Source organism: Leuciscus leuciscus, assembly GCF_965113295.1.
Source record: "Leuciscus leuciscus genome assembly, chromosome: 23".
Lineage (NCBI taxonomy): Eukaryota > Metazoa > Chordata > Actinopteri > Cypriniformes > Leuciscidae > Leuciscus > Leuciscus leuciscus.
In genome coordinates this window covers 33,992,596-34,013,626 of record NC_138747.1, presented here as the reverse complement: position 1 = coordinate 34,013,626, position 21,031 = coordinate 33,992,596, and the positions used below count along the sequence as shown (strand labels likewise).

Below are 21,031 nucleotides of genomic sequence, written 5' to 3'. Positions count from 1 at the left end.
TCGACTACGTCTCCATTCCCTCCTTCAGGGAACGAGGATTACATACGTAACCAAGACGTTTTGAGGGTTTGGATGGACTGTGTGACAGCCTTCAATCCTCTCCTGAAGATGTTCTTCCCTTTTGCCTGTTTTTCTGTAAACAACAAATATTGATTAGAAACATGTGTTTTATTAGCACAGATTACAGCTCAATGATTCACTAGTTCATGTTCCAAGAACACTAGAGAAATGGGCTAGCTGCATATGGCCGCCATGTTGGATTTCTGATCGAGCGAGTTTGTGCAGACGCCAGTGCAGAGAGCCGGAGAAACCAGAGAATGATCTTTAATAGTTGTTTAAAGAAAATGATACATCACTTAAAATAATACTAAGATCTATATTACTATTCCATGAGTAAATGACATTTAAATGCACGCACATAAAAGAAGATGTGTTTTTATCTCAAAATATCTTAAAGAACATTTGAGTATTGCAATAAGGGAGATATAATCATCACTCATCTTTAAATTAGGGCTGGACCCGAATATTCGAATATTCGATTATTCGTTCGGTGGGTTGGTATTCGATGTGAAAATTTGACATTCGAATATTCGTTTTTTTTTGTTTGTTTTTTCACACCTGGGATCCCCCGCGAAACGGTTCTCATTCGCGTTTAAATAAGGCCGGCGACACACTGGCTGCGTGGCGTGTCCGTTTTTATTTCGGCTCCCATGTTAACAGGTTGGAGTTTGCACACTGCCTGCGTGAGACACGCGTCTCAGGCGCGGCTCGAGCCACGCGGAAAACGCGTGCATGCTAGAAATAGAAGAGCGCAGAACAGCGGCGTTTTTATGGACCGAAGTGCATGCCTGAGCTTGTGTTTTGGGTTAAGCTGAGTTGCTTTGACATTGTGGAAAATAGAATAATAGAAACAAAATGTATTAGCCTTTTTACCCGTTATTATCAATCTAAATTAATCTTGTTTTTAATTTAACTTAATTTCGTTTTTTCTTTATTTAAATTTTGTTTTTCTTTATTTAAATTTCGTTTTTCTTTATTTAAATTTCGTTTTTTCTTTATTTAAATTTCGTTTTTCTTTATTTAAATTTCGTTTTTTTCTTTATTTAAATTTCGTTTTTCTTTATTTAAATTTCGTTTTTCTTTATTTAAAATCTACCCTTTACTGTGTCAGTAATTTGTTAGTCAGAAAAATATTAGACTACCTTAAAAGTATTGCTTAATTTAACAGACCTGTTTGTGTTTTATATCACTAGTGCAGTGTCCGTTCTCGGAGCATAAGCCCTGCCCGCGTGAGGCGCGCCGCTTCCCGCTCGTGCTGTTCTGTATGTGTCGCGTCTCGCGTGTCCATCTATATTGCACCAAATGCGACGCTGCACTCCCTTGTGAAGTCGATTGAATGAACGGTTCTCGAAATAATCAAAATGCAAACGGACATACCGACACATAGAGATTCCTGCTCTTATTAGAGAGAAGAATATGTTCAGACCCCTCTCTCCGAAGCTTCGAATATTCGATGTTCATTACTACCGAAGCTTCGAAGCTCAAAAAATGGTATTCGGTCCAGCCCTACTTAAAATGGTGTGATTTTCAGCAGTTTTGAAAGGATGACAACAAAGCTTGTCTCGTATTTATTGTAAATGTCCAACAAGCAGGGACTGATCAACGCACGGGCATGTCGGGCGGGCACAGGGTGTTTTCCGACCTGGGGTTCACGACCCCCACTTGGGGTTGCTAAAGATTTACAAGGGGTTTCCAAGCTCACTCTTGTTTGAGGGTGTTACCAGTTTGACGATAAAGCCTACATTTGTTTCAGTTTTAAATTTGTACTGTAATTTCAGTTTTGGGATTATGAATTTGTTTAACTGCAATGTTTCACTTGAATTGATCTGCTACCAGTTCTCAACGAACCGCTTCAGATTACGCAATAGAGAGAATAAACTAAGACTTTTCAAAGTCTGTGATTGTAGCGCCTCTTGGTGGTAAAAGTATTATTCTGGTTGAGTACCTACTGTATGAACGGGTCATAGAACTACAAAATGAGTTTTAAATTCATGATTTAATATTAATGAGATTTTTATTCATGTAATGTTCTAATTCTAGTTGTTTATGTTTGTAAATGCTGCGTGACTGTGACGTGTTTTAACAGTCGAGTCGCATTTAAAAACTAAAGCGGAGCGGATCTCCTGTCGGAGAACATCTTTTAAGTAAAGCCTCAAACATACACTAATATTCAAAAGTTTGGTGTTGCTGTAATTTTGTATGTTTTGAAAGAAGCCTCTTCAATAAATGCTCACCAAGACTGCACGTATTTGATTAAAAATACAGTAAAAACAATAAAATTGTGAAATAATATTAAAATAGCTGTTTTCTGTGTGAATATATTGTAAAGTGTAATTTATTCCTGTGATCAAAGCTGAATATTCAGCATCATTACTCCAGTCTCCAGTGTCACATGATCCTTCAGAAATCGTTCTATTATGATGAGTTGATGCTCAAGAAACATTTATGATTATTATCAGTGTTGAAAACAGTTATGGTGCTGTTTTATTTCCAGGATTCTTTGATGAACAAAGTAAAAAACACACAAAAAAACAGCATTTGTTCGAAACAGAAATCTTTACTCTAAGTAATGGTCAATTTAATGCATCCTCCTTGCTGAATAAAAATATGAATTTCTCAAAAGAAAATTCTTATTGACCACATTTACTATCGTTTGGTCTGGGGTCTATTTAACAATGAATCCTGGAAAAAAAGAACAACTGTTTAAACTGTTAAAGCACTTTACACAAAAATACTCATCAGCAAAACTGTTTTCAACACTGATAATAATCATAAATGTTCCTTGATCATCAAATCATCATATTAGAATGATTTGTGAAGGATCATGTGACACTGAAGACTGGAGTAATGATGCTGAAAATGCAGCTTTGATCACAGGAATAAATTCAATTTTAAAAGAAATTAAAATAGAAAAGTTATTTTTAAATGTTAATATTATTTCACAATATTATTGTTTTACTGTATTTTTTTATCAAATAAATGCAGTCTTGGTGAGCATTTATTGAAGAGATTTCTTTCAAAAACAAAATCGTACGACCCCAAACTTTTGAACTTTAGTGTCAAGCCATTCTTACTCCCGAGGCGTCAGAAACTGAAGCGTGGTCCAGTGCCGTTCGCGTCACAATTAAGACGCTAAAGGGACCCCTAGGGACAGGGAACTTACAATGAGAACCTTTGGCGTCATACATGGGAATGTTATATCGTCATTATTAAATTATATTTTGGGGTCATAATTCCATTATTTATAAAAATCATAATTTTTGAAATGTTGGGTTGTGATTCTCAGTTTAATCCGCCAGCATAATTTGATTACACGATTTAGACACGTTTGAACATGTAACCCAACCCCACCCCACCCCTAAAGCTACCCATTTGTGTATTTTATAACATAAAACACAGGATATAACAGGCAGATACAACTACATGCACAATTTATTCAAAAAGAACAAATATTCCAAGTGTTTAGAGTGCAAACGATTGATGCGTGTGAAGAACAGACTCAAAAGAGATCACCGTCTCCATCCGCTGTACATCCAGTGCACACTCTCAAAAACCGCCGCCCGGCCCGGAGAAGCGTATCGTCAGCTTTGATTGTGAAATAGCTTTGGCTGTCGTGTGTCTCGTGACCGATTGCGTCATGCTAAAGAGTCGGGTGGGTGTATCTTTGAATGAGATATGACTGTGTGTGTTCACGGAGCGGGATCATTCAGCGATTAAAACAGTAAGATCCACTCTGTTCTTCACATTAAGATATCGTATGGCTTCAGAAGACTTGGAATGCAACATGAGTTGTTTGTAACAATTTTATAGTGTTTTTGGTCAGTTTTTGCAATAAATACCTGTGACTGTATTTTTATTTGCCTGTTGCGTGTTTTATATTGTTGAGAAGTGGGTAGGTTTAGGGTAGGAGTGGGGTTACATGCTCCAAAATATATAAGTATAAATAATTTAATATGCAAATGCAGAGAATTAAATGCATCTTGATCTGATGCATAAGGCAAACAAATGAAATCAATGGAGTTCTCTGTTCGTTGATACCGTGATGCCTAGAGACAACTATAGATGGACATATATCTATATCTGCCATATACTTGTATACATATATCTGCCAGATATTTTCCTTATATTGTAATCATTGGCCCGGTTTGCAGCCTTGGCTAAATGAAGTTTACACGAGACTAGATAATGATCTGAGATGTCATCGCTCTGCTGCAGAATTTCCACGGCATCAACATCTATTCCGTGTGATAATATTAGATCTAGAGTATGATTACGACAATGAGTAGGTCCTGACACGTGTTGTCTATCTCCAATAGAGTTCAGAATGTCTTTAAATGCCAATCCCAATGCATCTTTTTCATTATCTATGTGTATATTAAAATCACCAACAATTAGTACTTTATCTGCAGCCAGTACTAACTCTGATAGAAAGTCAGCAGATTCTTTGATAAAGTCTGTATGGTGCCCTGGTGGCCTGTATACAGTAGCCAGCACAAATCTCAAACGTGATTTATCATTTACACTATATATTGCTATATTTAGCACCAACACTTCAAAAGAATTATATTTAAAACAAGACTTCTCAGTAATTCTGAAGATATTACTATAAATTTCAGCAACACCTCACCCTTTGGCTTTTCAAATGAGGAAAAATCTCCATCTCTATACGAGCCACAAGTTCCTGTATGTCTTCTTCTGCCCCCTTATCCTCTTTGAAGCAGCTTTGTTTCATTTGATGGTTCCCAAGCTTAGATCCACAGCACACCAAACTGTCTTCCTTTTGTACACGGATGCTGTTCAAAGCTTCTCACAAACCTGTGAAGAAGAAAAAACACAAACAGTATAAGGGTGAATGACGGATAAGGATTAAGATGTGAAAAAAAATAAAACTGCCAAAAAATGTCTAATTTTTGGACTTTCTATACTTATTAGAGTGTTGTGTATGTAATGCAATGACATGTACACATTTCAAGAATGTAATTAACCACTTTTTTTTGTGAATCAGATCTTTTTCCCCATGAAAATGTCATTCCTGGGTAACGTAATGAATTTTTAAATTAATTACATTTCTACCATTGTTGGCATATACAAATGTACTGATATCCATAATTGGAGCTCAACAAACAACTAGTGCTCGTAAAACTACATTTTAATCACAATTAATATAATCAATTTGGGATTTCATATAGACATGGGCTCAGTTTTGGCTGCTGATAACTCAAAATTCAGAACCAAATTTAAAAAAAAGCTGGAAAATGTTTAAAAATGTTTTCCAATAAAGTAAATAAGACTTGTTTTATCATTAACTCAACAAAAAACTGAATTGTGTAATCTAACACACAAATATGGGTTAAATGAATTGCCTGTGTCATTGTTAGCCGGAATGACATACTGTTAGACGGAAGGACATTCTGCAATATTTTTCAGGATTACCATAAAAACCATCCTCAGTATCATTTTTTCCTTTCCAACACTCAAACTTGAAACAAAGTAAGAGACACTGACAAGTTTTTAATGATTTAAAAAACGTTAAATTCATTGATAATGACCCATGTGACTCATTGAATCATATGAAATCAAGATGAATGACAGCTAAAATATGGCAAAAAAACATACAATTATGTAAATAATGTTAATGTTAATAATATAACAATAATAACTTTGCCTAAAAGTTTTTAATGTTAATTAAAAACTAGATTGTTGTGCATATGTCATTCTGGATAACGGATGACATGTCCTGGCTAACAGAGGTTTTTTGTTATACAAGAATGACATGTTGTTATCCAGGAATGACAAAAACCAATATTTTTTCTTTATAATCAGGCACTAACTTAACCACCTATGGAAAACTACAACTTAGCTATCATCACTTAAGGTAATCTTTTAGATCAAATAGATCGTTTTTTAATATAAAATCATTATAAATGTTTTATTAGTGTTATCCAAAAGGTCACATGATATTGCTACAAAGTGCACCAGTGACCGAAATATCAAAATATCGACATTTTAAGAGACGCTTCCTGACCTTTGCACATGTTCTGGTGCTTCTTCAGGGTCTTCTTTTTGATACAATATTATGTCACATGACATACCAAAATGCATTATGGTATAAAATGGTCATTGATGTCTGTTATCCAGGACTGACATTAGAGAAATCACAATTTGGGGACAAAAGTCGTTCTGTCATAAAAATGTAAATAAGCTTAGTATTATCACTATATTTGTAGGAATCATTGAAAACATCAATACAATTATGCCCAAGTAGATTTTAAATACTTTTATTTATATTTTAAAAAATTTTGTTGTATTTTTGTATTCAGATTCTAAGCCGGGACAGTTACCCGGAATGACATTTTGAGACTTTTGAGCTCAATAGTTCCTTAAAGATTAATTATTTATAATGAATTCTCACATGAGTAATTAAAGAGGGGGAAGTTGAGTCACTTAATGAAGTGCATTTAAAAATGTATACATTTTTATATTATGAATATGCTTGGGACACCAGAATTGACACGCCACGTCATTGACCCATAAACTAGGGTTGTGCCGATAGACGATAGTATTGTGTATCGACGATAGTCAGAGATATCTCTGCTGGCAGATTCCTTTGACGATTAGCTCGTTTTCCCATTAATGTATTAAATCATTATTATTATTATTATGAAGCAAGTATTATTATTAAATTAATTAGGAACTAAAATTAATTTGCCTTGCCTAAATTCATAACGACATCACCACACCTGTGACATCACCGACGCGCGTATGAGATCCATTCACACATTGTCAAGAGTGCTTGTTTTAACACACGCATCATTCTTATACAGAGCCAAGATGAAGACGGCATCGTTGTTCGTCTGTATTTTGTTTCCATAGCACATTAACAAAACATTTAATGACACTAATAACACTAAAAACAATACAATTACAAAATATTAATGATAATAATAATAATATCACAAAAATTATATAGGCCTAATAAAAGTCTTTAGTTCATGAACACAAACTCTGCCATCTGTGAAAATCAAAAGCAACTTCAAACACTTGTTTAACAAGTAATTTTCTTCTAATTGTTTCACTGTCATTAATGTAAGTCCACAAGAGAAATATTAAGCCAGTAAATTAAGATAGTTGCTATACCGTTATATCCACCGTCGTCTCTGAGAGAACGCGCCGTTAATGCAGTGAAAGCTCAGTCCGTTTCTGCTTTCACTTTCAGGGAATGAGCGCGTTTACATGCACGTTATTAACTCGATTATGCTGAATAAACTGACAATGCATGTCATGTAAACACATTAACCTGTTTTCCTTTATCGGAGTCAAGTCATAAGTTTAAGTATAACTGATCGACTTCTAGATTTTTGCCTTTGATTTCTCCCGGCATTTAAAACACAACCCGCGTTCTTTGGGCTTATTAAAGTGCGATATGTGAAGTGCATCCAGACAGAGAGAGCACTGGTAGGAGGACATATATCACAAACTCCGACTCTTTCTTGACCTAAGAAATTATTAAAACGTGTTCCCATCTCGTGCAGAAGTAGCCTACAGTCAAAATGCTGCATGTGTAACGGCATGAGAGGATAATGTGTGTCCGTAAATTTCCCGCTGACATGTTGAAATACTCTAGGATCTTTGTTTACCTCACTATACCGGGAAATAACCTGATTTAGCCTATTAAAAAACACTCCACCTTTGCTAGCAAAATAGAAAACAATTCTCATATATACAACGAACTAATAAAACAAGCAAATTAACGAGAAAATAAGCAAGTTAATAATCAAATAAGTAAGCCCCGCCCCCTCACGATAATATCGTGTATCGCCGATCTCAAAGGCTGACGATAGGACGATATGAAAATGGAGCATATCGCCCAACACTAGTATAAACAAATAATAATTAGACATTTAAGTGGGAGACATTCTCAGTATGAAGAGGAGATATTTAGGACTGACTTTGAGACTGAGAGTAGGGTCCTTCTGATTAAATAGTATGTCCCATACATCCAAGGTCCCGTCCATCTTCACCGTAAAGAAGACAGAGGGTCTGACTTGACTCTAATAGCCATCTAACAGATAAGTCATGGGACTTCTGTACTAGAAACAGATCAGAAATATTGGCTCTTTTGAAGGTAAATGCACTAAACAACTACTAAAAGCAGCGGTTTTCAACCTTTTTGACTTAAAGCTGCCGTCTGCAAATATTTTTTGATCATATTCAGTGAAATTGACACTATAATCCGACAGAACAACATAAATAAGATGGTTTTAGAAAAAACCCGAGCTTCTAACTCCACCTGGAGCGTGTTATTTGTTTTGCAAAAATCCAGCGCTCCCGCTTCATCAGGTCCAATCAGCGCAGGGGGGTGTGAGATCTGACTGTCAATCACAGGTCGTGCACACGCCACAGATCCCCCCTCACTCGCGCACGTTAATATCACATGCACACGCCACGCCTGAAGTTCGCCTGGAGATTGCATGAAGCGTGATGGCGGAGAGAAAATCTACTAACAAGCTTCCAATTCCTCGGTTATTGCTATCTATGGATAGATTAGCCAGGGCAGCCTACCTCCGAGTCCATGGTGTTGATAGATGCTGAAGAGACGGACGCGTTCACAGAAAATCAGGTACACACGCACAGTGACGCACTGACGAGCACGACCTCGATGGGAGGGTGCTCGCTGGTAGTGGGGAGGGGCATGAGAGTTGTAAACATTCAAAATTTTGGCTAATCGACCCAATCTGCCAGACTTGCCGACTGCAGCTTTAAGAGACATTCTTATTGATATATTAAATCAATTTGCTTAATTACTTAAAAATATTAACCATAATTAATTCTGTAATTCCAGAAGTTATGTTCTATATACCAGTAACCATTGTAACATTTCCATTTCCATTTCATTTAGGAAATATATATATTTTTTACATATTAAGTCAATAATTAAGATAGGAAATCTCTGTAATACAGGATCTGTTCATTCTTTAATAAAAACAAATGTTATATCAAACAATCATAAACACTGAGAATGATCAATAAAAAGATTGTTTTTTACATGTTGATTTTATGCATTTGAGCTTTTTAAAATGAGTTAAATTATTCTAGATTCATAAAATAATAATTTATTAATTTAAATACTTTTTTTTTTTAAATCAATTAAAATTAAAATTAAAATCATCCTCCCTGATTGAGAACCAATAACTTAAAGTATAGTTGATCTAAATTTACATCACACATAGTAAAATATAAAATGGTATAAATGTCAGTATTTCATAACAACAACACACAGATGTTCTTACTTGGTGTTAGTACTGATGTCCTCTGACCAGATGCGGGCAGTGCAATCACCCACGGTCAAGAAGTTCTTCCGGAAGAAGGGGTTCCTCTGGGGGCCTTGGTGTCCGTGGTATGTGGCAACAATCGACTCGTTTGGGGTTTCTAACTTGGATGCTTGGTTTAAATTGGGGATTCTGCATGAGACCACAACCCCCTGCTCTGTGCCCACCATAAACTTGGCCTTCTGTAATCAAAAGGAAAAACAAACATTTACGTTTTTAACATGAGTTTCCACAAGGGAATAGGCCAAACAAAATGAGAACTGCTCTTACCATAGTCTTCTCAAACTCCATTGAGGTGGCACCAAAGGCATTGTGAAGGTTTCCCTTCTGACTGGGGTCCAGCACGAGCCGCATGGTGGGCTCACTCATCTTTCGAATGTCCCAGAACAGCACCTGGTGTCATACAGATACTTCTTTGAGTTTACAGTACATTACATGACTAATTTGAAGGGTTTGTTATAGCTGTCCAGTGTCCAGTTCAAAAAGGTGCTGTGAAATATTATTGGTTTATTTAACTGTTTGTAGACTGTACACACACCTGACCATCTGTAGAAGCTGAGAAAGACTCATTGCATGTCAATGACGGCATCCAGATGACCTTGTACACAGGATCTCGATGGCTATGCAAAACGGCGGACATCTGTACTGGCCGGCTGCCGCACCGTGTGTCCCAAAAGCCTGGAAATAGGGCAAACTTTCAGACTAGAGGACAGTAAAGACATCTAAATGGCACATAAACAGTAGACTGTAATGACTGCAACTCTGAGCTTGAGTGTGTCAGATTAAAGCCCTGCATTTCAGCCCGAGCCCGACGGGCCCCGACTTTTTCACGCCCCTAGGGCCGGGCTTCGGGCCAATTTTCACGTCATAGTTCACATGCGGGCCGGGCCTCGGGCCTTTTTTGGGTTATCCTTCTTTTTATATTTTTAGACATTAATTTAAAAAATATGAGAAGTTGACGTCGACGATAGAAAAACAAACATAGACATTTCATAACCTCATAACTTTCCTAATCTTATAATTACACTGACATATGATTGACATGACAGTCTCACGCACGCACGCACGCACACACACACACACACACACACACACACAGAAGGTTTCCCGTCAGCGCAACCCACGATTCACCTCATGTGCAAATAATGGAGAATATTAAGAGAAAAATCGCAGCAGTGAAGGTGTCTTCAGCGCAGCGGGAAGAGTGATAGAAGAGAGGACTGGGTTAAAACCTTCCACTGTGGATGCTATTCTTTTTCTCCACGATGCTCTGTAAGAGACTATTCTAACTTTTCGTTTGATTGGACTTTATTTTCGTTTAACTGTTGGAAACTACTGGAAAAAAGAATGGCCATGTTCTGTGGTGCATTTTTTAGGTAAGATAACCTGCAAGTTTGTTTTTGATTTGTTTAATTTGTTTAGATTGGCTATTGCTCATTTCGTTTGCGAGCGCTGTGGCGAGCAGCCTGAGCCTGCCTCAGTATTTCAAAAAATGTTGTTTTACTCACTGTGGTTTAATAAATAAAAATTAAACTAACTATCTGTGTGATATGCTTGAAGTGTTTTATATCTATGGATTTTATTGTAGCCAAGTAAAGTATAGCGTTGATTTGAGAGGCTAAATTGATCAAACATGTTTTACTCGCTGTCGGCTCGGCTCGGCTTGCTTGGTCGTCATTTAAAAAAAAAAAAATGCTCCAAACATTTGTCTTAATTAACTTAATAAAGAAATGAAAAGAAAAGAAACATAACTAACAAAACGGACCTATTTTAATGGCTGCAAATAGGGCAGGATGCCGCTGTAAAAAAAAAAAAAAAAAAAAAAAAAATGGATCGGGTCGGACTCGGGCTGATAATTCTGATGAGCTGTCGGACACGGGTCGGGCTAGGGCCTAGATTTGAGGCCCGTGCAGGGCTCTATGTCAGATCAGATGGATTAAAGAAGCCTTATATAACCATTCATAATAAAAACAGACCGATTTGTCCATTGTAGCCTCCCCCGACAAGGATGTGAACATCTCTGGGGCTGTACTCCAGACAAACAGGGTTCAGAGTCATCTCCGGTGTATTGCTTATTTCTGTAGTTGGGAATAAATAAACAAAATGATTACCAAAAGTGGCATGTGTGCCAGAATAATATATATGTGCATGACATACCAGTGTTCCATAAATATGAGTCAAAGCTCATATTTTCAGGTGCTCTCTGAAACTCCAGGCCAGAGTAGGCAACAGTTTGTTTATGATTATCGAGTGGCTGCCAGGACAAACTGCAGACTGCACGCATGTCTTCATTCAGGTCGCTAGAGAAAATCACAAAGCATTTTGGTTACATACTGCGTCTACCTACCTATGACTAAACAAGGTGTCCATGTGCTCTAATGCACGCGTGTGCTCACCTGAACTCATCGATTGTTCTCTCTGATTGCTCTTGCTGACGGCTCAGCTCCAGTTTCTGCATCGCCCTCTCAGCTTGAAAACTTTCTGTTAAGGTGCCAGCTTTGTTCTGCATGAGACAGCCTTTCAAGAGCTGCAGCGGACAGGAAGACAATACTCAGACTCAGAAATACAATCACTTCATGAACTCTACTGAGGACGCTATGGGTACCTACTGCCTCTGTGAGAGTTAAAGAGCAGTTCTGAGAAAGATGGAGATCAAAACTGGAACCAAATTCAATTTAATTATCTCCCTGCTGTCTTAAAGGACTTGTGACTTTCTTTCTTCCATTCAACTCAAAAGAAGTCTTGAAGATTGTAATTGCACTGTCAATGCCTAATGCAATCGCAATGAATGGAGACTTTCAAGCTTCAAAAGGCAAAAGCACCTAAAAGTATAAAAGAATCCTACAAATGGTGTTGGCACTCACATCAATCATTTCCGTGAGCTCCTCCTCATAGCGCATTTCCCTCTGCACTTTCTTCCTGAAGCGGCCAGTTGCATTAGTGTCGTCTACACGAATGTTTTTCGACCACCCCCCCTCTGTGTGGTTAATTCCACGTGACTCTGTCACTATCACCACCTAAACAGTACAAACAGACATTTTCATATCTACACCATGTCCTAATATATCCTGGATAAAATATTAATCTAAAAAAAAGAAAGGATGAAAATATATCTTGAATTAAGTTCATTTTTTGTATCGCATTGGTAATTAGATTTTCCATGTAGTAGTTTATGCTTTAAAAAAGGAAATGGGGCAAGAAAATATAGTCTGAAAAAATGTATATGATTTTTTTTTTAAGTATGACGGCTAACAGGAACTAACAATGAAAAATAATTCTAAAACATGTATTGATCTTAGTTAATGTTAATTTTATTAATAAATTTTTTAAATCAACAGTTGTCAGTCTGTTAATATTTAATAGACCTGAGCTAACATGAACTAACAATAAACAGCTGTATTTTAATTTCAAATCAGTTTCACTTAATGCATTAACCAATATTGTAAAGTGTAACCTGAAAACATTCTAAACACAAACGGCATACAAAATAAACAGGAGTATTAACAAAATATTATAATACATAATTGTCATAAGTGTATTGTGATTGTCAAAACATTTTAGTAACTAAACTGAATTGTATTAGGTTTAGTGACAACGTGTTACAATTTCTAGTAAGCTACGCTTTTTTATTATTGCTTGACACAAATTTCACGATTTCAATTCAATAAAATTCTTGTGATTTGATTTAATATTGACTCATTTGGATAAATATTAGGCACACAAGATAGGCGTTAATTTTTCTCAACAAAAAATTTATTTTTTTCTCGTTTGCAGTGCGTAACTGATCCACGGCTGGACCACACACACATACTCACTATTTTTATTTTAAATCCAGAAGTTATCCGCTACTTTTATTTATTTTTTAAAGTTGTGTCAGCATTGCGATTCTCTTTGTACACATATACACTCTTTAATAGACGTAATTCACTTTTAAGCACAATTTAAACAACGTATTATTCAATGCATTACTTTTATATAGATTTATATATTAAGTTGCTCAAGCAAGTGGTAAAATATTTAATGTAGGCTACTTATTAAAATCACAAACATTTTAAATTAAAACTTAAAATTTACATTTTTTGATTTAATACAATAAATCTTGCATGTCACAAAGAACTTGTTTTTCCACCTCCACGAATGAGGCGAGTGTTACTTTTCTGTTCGCTATTTTTGCTATTTTTCCATAGTGGTTCACTATATTGACTGGGTTAAATAGAATTGCTTTACTAAAATAAGACTAAAATGCTCAGACTTTTCGTCGACTGAAACTTGAACGTGACTACAACTAATAAAAACTAAAATGACAGCTTACACAAAGACTGCTAAGTTAGACTAGACTCAAATTAAAATGCCACACCAAAAACGACCCTAACAGTTCCTGCACGCGCTGACATTCAGATCTGGACATAACTAACGTTACCTGTTTCTCAATCTCAGGTTTCTCCATCTCCGGTTCCTCCATCTCCGGTTTCTCCATCTCCGGTTCCTCCATCTCCGGTTTCTCCATCTCCGGTTTCTCCATCTCCGGTTCCTCCATCTCCGGTTTCTCCATCTCCGGTTCCTCCATCTCCGGTTTCCCAATCTCAGGTTCCTCCATCTCCGGTTTCTCAATCTCCGGTTTCTCCATCTCGGGTTTCCCAATCTCCGGTTTCTCAATCTCGGGTTTCCCAATCTCGAGTTTCTCCATCTCGGGTTTCGACACGTTCATCTTACAACTCACAGCTGCATTCGACAACATATTTCCAAGTTATTAACCCTCTGGGCTTCTTCATAATTGGGTCACACTTAGCTTCCTCCCGCCCGAAAACGGGCGAAGCCTTAAAATTGTACTTAACTTTTTCCTAGGATAACCAATCAAATACTTTTTTGTTCTATAATGTTTTCTGATTATTATTTAGAATTTTTAGAATTTTTTATGATACTTTGCATTAATTATATAATTTTTATGAGCTATTTTTTCCATTAGAATTAATATATATATTTTTATTTTATTTATTAGGGCCCAAGCCCTGAAAGGGCGAAGGCCCTATTGTTTTCGGTAGGATTATTAGGGCCCAAGCCCTGAAAGGGCGAAGGCCCTATTGTTTTCGGTAGGATTATTTATTATTAGGGCCCAAGCCCTGAAAGGGCGAAGGCCCTATTGTTTCCGGTAGGATTATTTATTATTATTATTATTAGGGCCCAAGCCCTGAAAGGGCGAAGGCCCTATTGTTTCCGGTAGGATTATTTATTATTATTATTATTAACTACAGTAAAAAAAAAATTGTTTGTATATTGTACTCATCAAGCCGGACAACTTTCTAATTTACATTCATTAGCTCCGGCCATCAGGAAGTCAGATATTTTGGTCTGAATGTGGATTTTTTTGCAAAATCAGCCTCTGAATTTTTTGCCACTCCTCTTAAACTATTTATTTTATTCCCACCAAACTTTTTCAACATGATGAAAATACATTAAATATGCTAAATTGTGAACGGATAATAAATATCTCAAACGGTTTTGACATGGCGAGGGATTAAAGTAATGTCAAAAAAGGAATCAGAAAACATCTCATATCTTCTACAAATGTAATTATACACCGTTTATTTTTATAGAAAATTATACAAATATTAGAACTAAACCCATTTTATTCTGTTTTTGCAATTCAAGAAGTATAAAAAAAGTTAAAAACAGGCTATTTAGTGCTATTTGATTCAACAAAAAAGCAAACATAGGGCTATACTGCCCTCTTGTGTCCAAAAGGATATAAAAATTGTATATTAAACTTTTTACTAGGTAGGCCTATATTGTATTTAAATATAAATGTATTAGGTATATGACTGTGAGGATATTTTCCCATCGGTTAATCGACGTGTGACACGAGCGGGTGCTTTTAAATCGCTTATATAAAAGTGAAAGTAAAATTCGGACGTCCGCACGGACATTGATAATGGTGCACACACGTTGGAAAGAATGATACTTTTAAACATAACACTAAACCGCCATTAGGTGTCGCCAGGCGACCGTCTTAATGAGCGAGTCATTGATTCATTCGTTCAAACGATTCGTTCGAATGACTGAGTCATTCATGATTGAGACAGATGTTTATGGATTGATCATTGAATCTTTGAGTCAACCGATTCGTTCAAAATGCTGAATCATTCAGTAATGAGAAAACAAGTTGCCGTGAGATGCGCGACGGTTCTGCTGTGATCTTTGTTTAACTATTTTTGCTACTGAAACAGAACAAAAACAGTCAATATTGCATCTAAAATGTAAGTGACTTAATTATAACTGTTTATTAACCTGTTGTATGAAATCAATGTCACAGTTTCAATCGTGATTGTATTCAGGAAACGGTAGCCTACTCGTCAAGTGAGGTTGCTTAACTCTATCATAGGTTATAAAATATATAAAAACTCCATATTTGTAATTTTTATAGTCAGTATGTTGTTAACTGGGTTTCTTTTTTGTGTGCTGCGCTCATTTGTTTACGTTCCTCCTGGAGAAGCTGCATGAGCCTCAGCAGGGCAACCTTGTTACCATTGATCAGTAATACATTTATTATCAACTGTTGATTGCAACTTAAAATGAATGTAATAAAATTAGAATAATCTCTCGTTTTAGTAATTCCCAAGTTATTTTTTGTCATTGACGTTCAAATCAGGCTACTCTGGTCGGGCAAGCCAAATTCTCTTTCAGGTAGGCCTATTGTATATATATATAAATATATTAGGGATGTCGGTTAATCGACGTGTGACACCGCTGGGGGCTTTTAAATCGCTAACTTAAAGTAAAATACAGATGTCTGCACAGACTTTAATAATGGTGCTGAGTAGAGCGAGCATTTTCAATGAATTCCTATGGAAGTAGGAATTAACTAAAAAACGTTCGCTCTGTTCTGCTCGTTCCTCGCCGTGGGCGCTCACAGTTATGAATGCCTGTTTAGCCAAGAGCTTTTAGTTTAATTTTAAAATGAACGCCATTTCGGGGGGTGGATTGCTTGAATTTATTTTACAAAAGCACAATGTTGTGTTTTATTGCGAGTGTAGGCCTATATAAATATAAGTAAACACTTTGCAGTTTGAATGATGTCCTGTATGAACAAAATTATGTGCCAATTATGTTTTTATGTGTCTACTGTTAAATCACACACACATTCCAGCATTGCAAACTTGACATCGCAGCCTGTTCATTATAGCCTTAATAAAATATAATAAAATAGTAAACCTAACATATACACACTGCTCTGTTTAAATAGTCAGTAGTACAATTCGTACATTCACAGTAAGCACTGCTCCACTGTGATTTTTCCAAGCACATTTTTGCGCGTGTGAAGAGGATGATTTTTTCCGTCGATATTGGAACACGAGTGAAGTACAAAGCCTATAATAAAGAATAGTTTAGCATCCAAATACATCGCAACTGTTGAAATGTTTTGATTCTAATGAAAGGGTTACGTGAGCCCAACACTTACTTTCGTTTTTATTTTTACATTAAATTTAAAGGATTTGTTGTGGAATATTTTGAGTGTATCATAAAATCAGAATAAGGTAAGACAAGTAAAATTTCCCGTCTTTATAATATATATATATATTATTTGAAATTTTGCACACACGTCAGAACCCGCGGCCATCAGGGCCGGACTGAAGCTGGTACCCGGGCGTGGCAGGGGGGCTCGACAGCGCCCCCTGGAATGGTGTCCGAAAACTTGGTCCATAAATCAAACACACTTGCATATAATAATATGAAACTCAGTACACATATAGAACTCATCGGGCCGAACAACTTTTGTGCTCTAAGTTTTACGCCAGCCCAACAGGAAGTCAACTATTATGTGTTGTTTGAAAAACGCATCCTCTGGAATTTGAAATACTCCTCCTAGAAAATTCGTCCAATCACAACCAAACTCGGTCAGCATAAAGACAAGACGTTGAGGATGCTAAATTGCGGACGGATTTTTGATATCTCGAACGGTTTGGCCGTGGCGAGGAAACGAATTTATAGCGAGAAAAGATAAACAGGAAGTGTGTTATAACTTCTGCATACATTAACTGATCTTGATTAAACTTCAGCAGTGTGTTCGTTGTAAGAGGCCGATCACATGGATGTGACTATTGTGAGTCAAAGTTATAACTTTGACTCACAATAGTCACATCCATGTGATCGGCCTCTTACAACGAACACACTGCTGAAGTTTCATCAAGATCATTTAATGTATGCAGAAGTTATAACACACTTCCTGTGTCCCTTATTCGCCATAAATTCGTTTCCTCGCCACGGCCAAACCGTTTGAGATATCAAAAATCCGTCCACAATTTAGCATCCTCAATGTCTTGACTTCATGCACACTGAGTTTGGAGGCGAATGGATCAATTCACTAGGAGGAGTAGATCAAATTCCACAGCATGCGTTTCCAAACAACCCATAATAGCCGACTTCCTGTTGGGCTGGCGTAAAACTTAGAGCACGAAAGTTGTTCGGCCCGATGAGATCTGTATGTGTACCGAGTTTCATATTATTACATGCAAGTGTGTTTGATTTATGGACAAGTGTTCGGATCCCGTTCCAGGGGGCGCTGTCGAGCCCCCCTGCCACGCCCGGGTACCAGCTTCAGCCCGGCCCTGATGGCCGCAGGTTCTGACCCGTGTGCAAATTTTCAAGAGTTTTCGAGCATGTTAAGGGCCCCAAAAGTGCCCGAAAGGTTGACAAAATAATAATAATAATAATAATAAAATATAGCTGCGAGCAGCGATTACGGGCCCAAGCCGGTGGCACCGCAACCCCGGTGCCTTTAAGGCACCGGGGTGGCGGTACCGCCGGCTTTGGCCCTCCATCGCTGCTCGCAGCTATATTTATATATATATATATATATATATATATATATATATATATTATACAAACATATATATATATATATATATATATATATACATATATATATATATATGTGTATATATATATATATATATATATATATATATTATACAAACATATATATATATATATATATATATATATATATATGTATTTATATATGTGTATATATATATATTATACAAACATATATATATATATATATATATATATATATATATATATATGTATATATATATACACCGTTCAAAAGTTTGGGGTCAGGAAGATTTTTAATGTTTTTAGGAGAAGTCTCTTCTGCTCACCAAGGCTGCATTTATTTGATTAAAAATACAAACAAAAACAGTAATATTGTGAAATATTATTCCAATTTACAACAGCTGTTTTCTATTTTAAAATATTTTACACTGTAATTAATTTATGTGATCAAAGCTGAGTTTTCAGCATCATTACTCCCGTCTTCAGTGTCACATGATCCTTCAGAAACCATTCTAATATGATGATTGATGGTCAATAAATATTAATTATTATTTTCAATGTTGAAAACAGTTGTGTACAGATTTTTTTTCAAAATGCGTTGATGAATGTAAAGTTCAAAAGAACAGCATTTATTTCAAATATAATTTTTTTAACATTATAAATGTCTGTACTGTAACTTTTAATCAGTTTAACTCATTCTCGATGAATAAAAGTATTGATTTATTTTATTTCTTTTCCCCAAAAATAAAATTAAAATTATTACTGACCCCAAACTTCTGAACGGTAGTGTTTAATGTTACAAAAGCTTTAGATTTCAGATAAATGCTGTTCTTTTGAACTTTCTATTCATCAAAGACTGTACACAACTGTTTTCGACATTTAAAATAATAATGAATGTTTCTTGAGCATCAATCATCATATTAGAATAATTTCTGAAGGATCATGTGACAGTGACGACTGGAGTAATGATGCTGAAAACTCAGCTTTGATCACAGGAATAAATAACAGTTTAAAATATATTAAAATAGAAAGCAGCTGTTTTAAATTGGAATAATATTTTACAATATTACTGTTTTTGTTTGTATTTTTAATCAAATAAATGCAGCCTTGGTGAGCAGAAGAAACTTCGCTTAAAAATCTTACTGACGCCAAATTTTTGAACAGTAGTGTATATATTATATAAAAATGTAAGGGATAAGACACAGATCATTTTACTTGCCTGACCTGATTAGAACAATGAAAAAAACTTAAATGAAAAAATAACTTGGGAATCAATAAAACGGGGGCGCGATTGAACAGTGGACACATAAAAACATACTCTGTCATTTTGTTCAGAACATCATTCAAACTGCAAAGTGTTAACTTATATTTTTGTACAGTAGCAATAAAACACAACATTGTGCTTTTTTTAAATACATTCAAGCAATCCGCCCCGAAAATGAAACTAAAATGCTCACGGCTGCACAGGCATTCATAATGGTGCGCGTCCTCAGCGAGGAACGAGTAGAACAGAGTCAACGTTTTTTAGGTCATTCCTCCTTCCATAGGAATTTATTGAAAACGCTCGCTCTGCTCCGCACCATTATCAATGTCCGTGCGGACGAACATATTTTACTTTCGTTTTTAAGTTAGCGATTAAAAAGCCCCCAGCGGTGTCACACGTCAGTTAACCAGTGGTAAAATATTCTCACCGTCACATACCTAGTATATTTTTCTATAGATATAATAGGCCTACCTGATTTTGAACACAAGAGGGCAGTATAGCACTATGTTTGACTTTATTTATTTATTGTTTAGACTAAACAACCATTCTGGCAGTTTTTAAACTTAAACATTCTTAAATTGAAAAAAAAGAATAAAATGAGTTAAGTTCTGATATTTGTATACTTTTATATAGTAATAAATGGTGTATAATTACATTTTTAGAATATATGAGCCTTTGAGTGTTTCCTTTTTAGACAATACTTTAATCCCTCGCCATAGCAAAACCGTTTGAGATATTTATTATCCGTTCACAATTTAGCATCATTAATATATTTTTATCATGTTGAAAAAGTTTGGTGGGAATAAAATAAACCACTTAGATAAAGGTGGCTAAAAATTCAGAGGCTGATTTAGCAAAAAAATCCACATTCAGACCAAAATATCTGACTTCCTGATGGTCAGAGCTAATGACTTTAAATTAGAAAGTTGTCCGGCTCGATGAGACCAATATACGTACTGATTTTTGTAATTGTGGGTAAAACTAACCCCCCCACTTTTGTCAAAAACATTTTGAAAGTGACACACTTCCTGCTGCCAGTTGGTGGCGCTATAACTTTGACTCACAATAGTTACATCCATCTGATCGGCCTCTTACCACGAACACACTGCTGAAGTTTCATCAAGATCAGTTAATGCATGCAGAAGTTATTCCACTTCGTGTTTCTCTTTTCTCGCCATAAATTCGATTCCTCGCCACGGCCAAACCGTTCGAGATATCAAAAATCCGTCCGCAATTTAGCATCCTCAAAGTCTTGACTACATGCACACCGAGTTTGGAGGGGACACGGTGAATTTTCTAGGAGGAGTATTTCACATTCCACAGCAAGCGTTTTCCAAAATTTCAGAAACGGGCGTGGTGGGGGGCTCAGTAGCGCCACCTTTAGTCATAAGTGGGGGGGTTAGTCTTATCAACAGCAACAAAACTTGGTATGTGTATTGTTCTCATCAAGACGGACAACTTTCTAATTGACATTAACTACCTCCGACCAACAGGAAGAGAGATATTTTGGTTTGAATGTGGATTTTCTGAAGAATTTTCTCTC

At 36.2% G+C, this 21,031-nt stretch overlaps 1 protein-coding gene and 2 long non-coding RNA genes across 3 annotated transcripts in view; 1 reads left to right on the top strand and 2 right to left on the bottom strand.

Annotated features, from left to right (window-relative positions):
• The window catches only part of LOC309487745, a 167,030-nt gene that overhangs the window by 14,754 nt on the left and 131,245 nt on the right, over positions 1–21,031 (bottom strand). The gene's annotated exons all lie outside the window — the stretch shown is intronic.
• LOC309487746 overlaps positions 1–21,031 on the top strand; it is a 169,919-nt gene that overhangs the window by 91,636 nt on the left and 57,252 nt on the right. The window lies entirely within an intron of this gene.
• Positions 4,688–21,031, bottom strand: part of LOC309487741 (dynein axonemal intermediate chain 2-like) — a 50,986-nt gene continuing 34,642 nt past the window's right edge. Inside the window, exons 2-10 of the mRNA XM_082155544.1 lie at positions 13,810–14,111; positions 12,254–12,406; positions 11,786–11,916; positions 11,547–11,689; positions 11,366–11,467; positions 9,928–10,067; positions 9,660–9,782; positions 9,351–9,571; positions 4,688–4,875 (exon numbers count right to left, since the gene is read on the bottom strand). Of these exons, the coding sequence (XP_082011670.1) occupies positions 4,809–4,875; positions 9,351–9,571; positions 9,660–9,782; positions 9,928–10,067; positions 11,366–11,467; positions 11,547–11,689; positions 11,786–11,916; positions 12,254–12,406; positions 13,810–14,111 (1,382 nt within the window). The 3' untranslated portion in view covers positions 4,688–4,808. The remainder of the gene's footprint in view (positions 4,876–9,350; positions 9,572–9,659; positions 9,783–9,927; positions 10,068–11,365; positions 11,468–11,546; positions 11,690–11,785; positions 11,917–12,253; positions 12,407–13,809; positions 14,112–21,031) is intronic.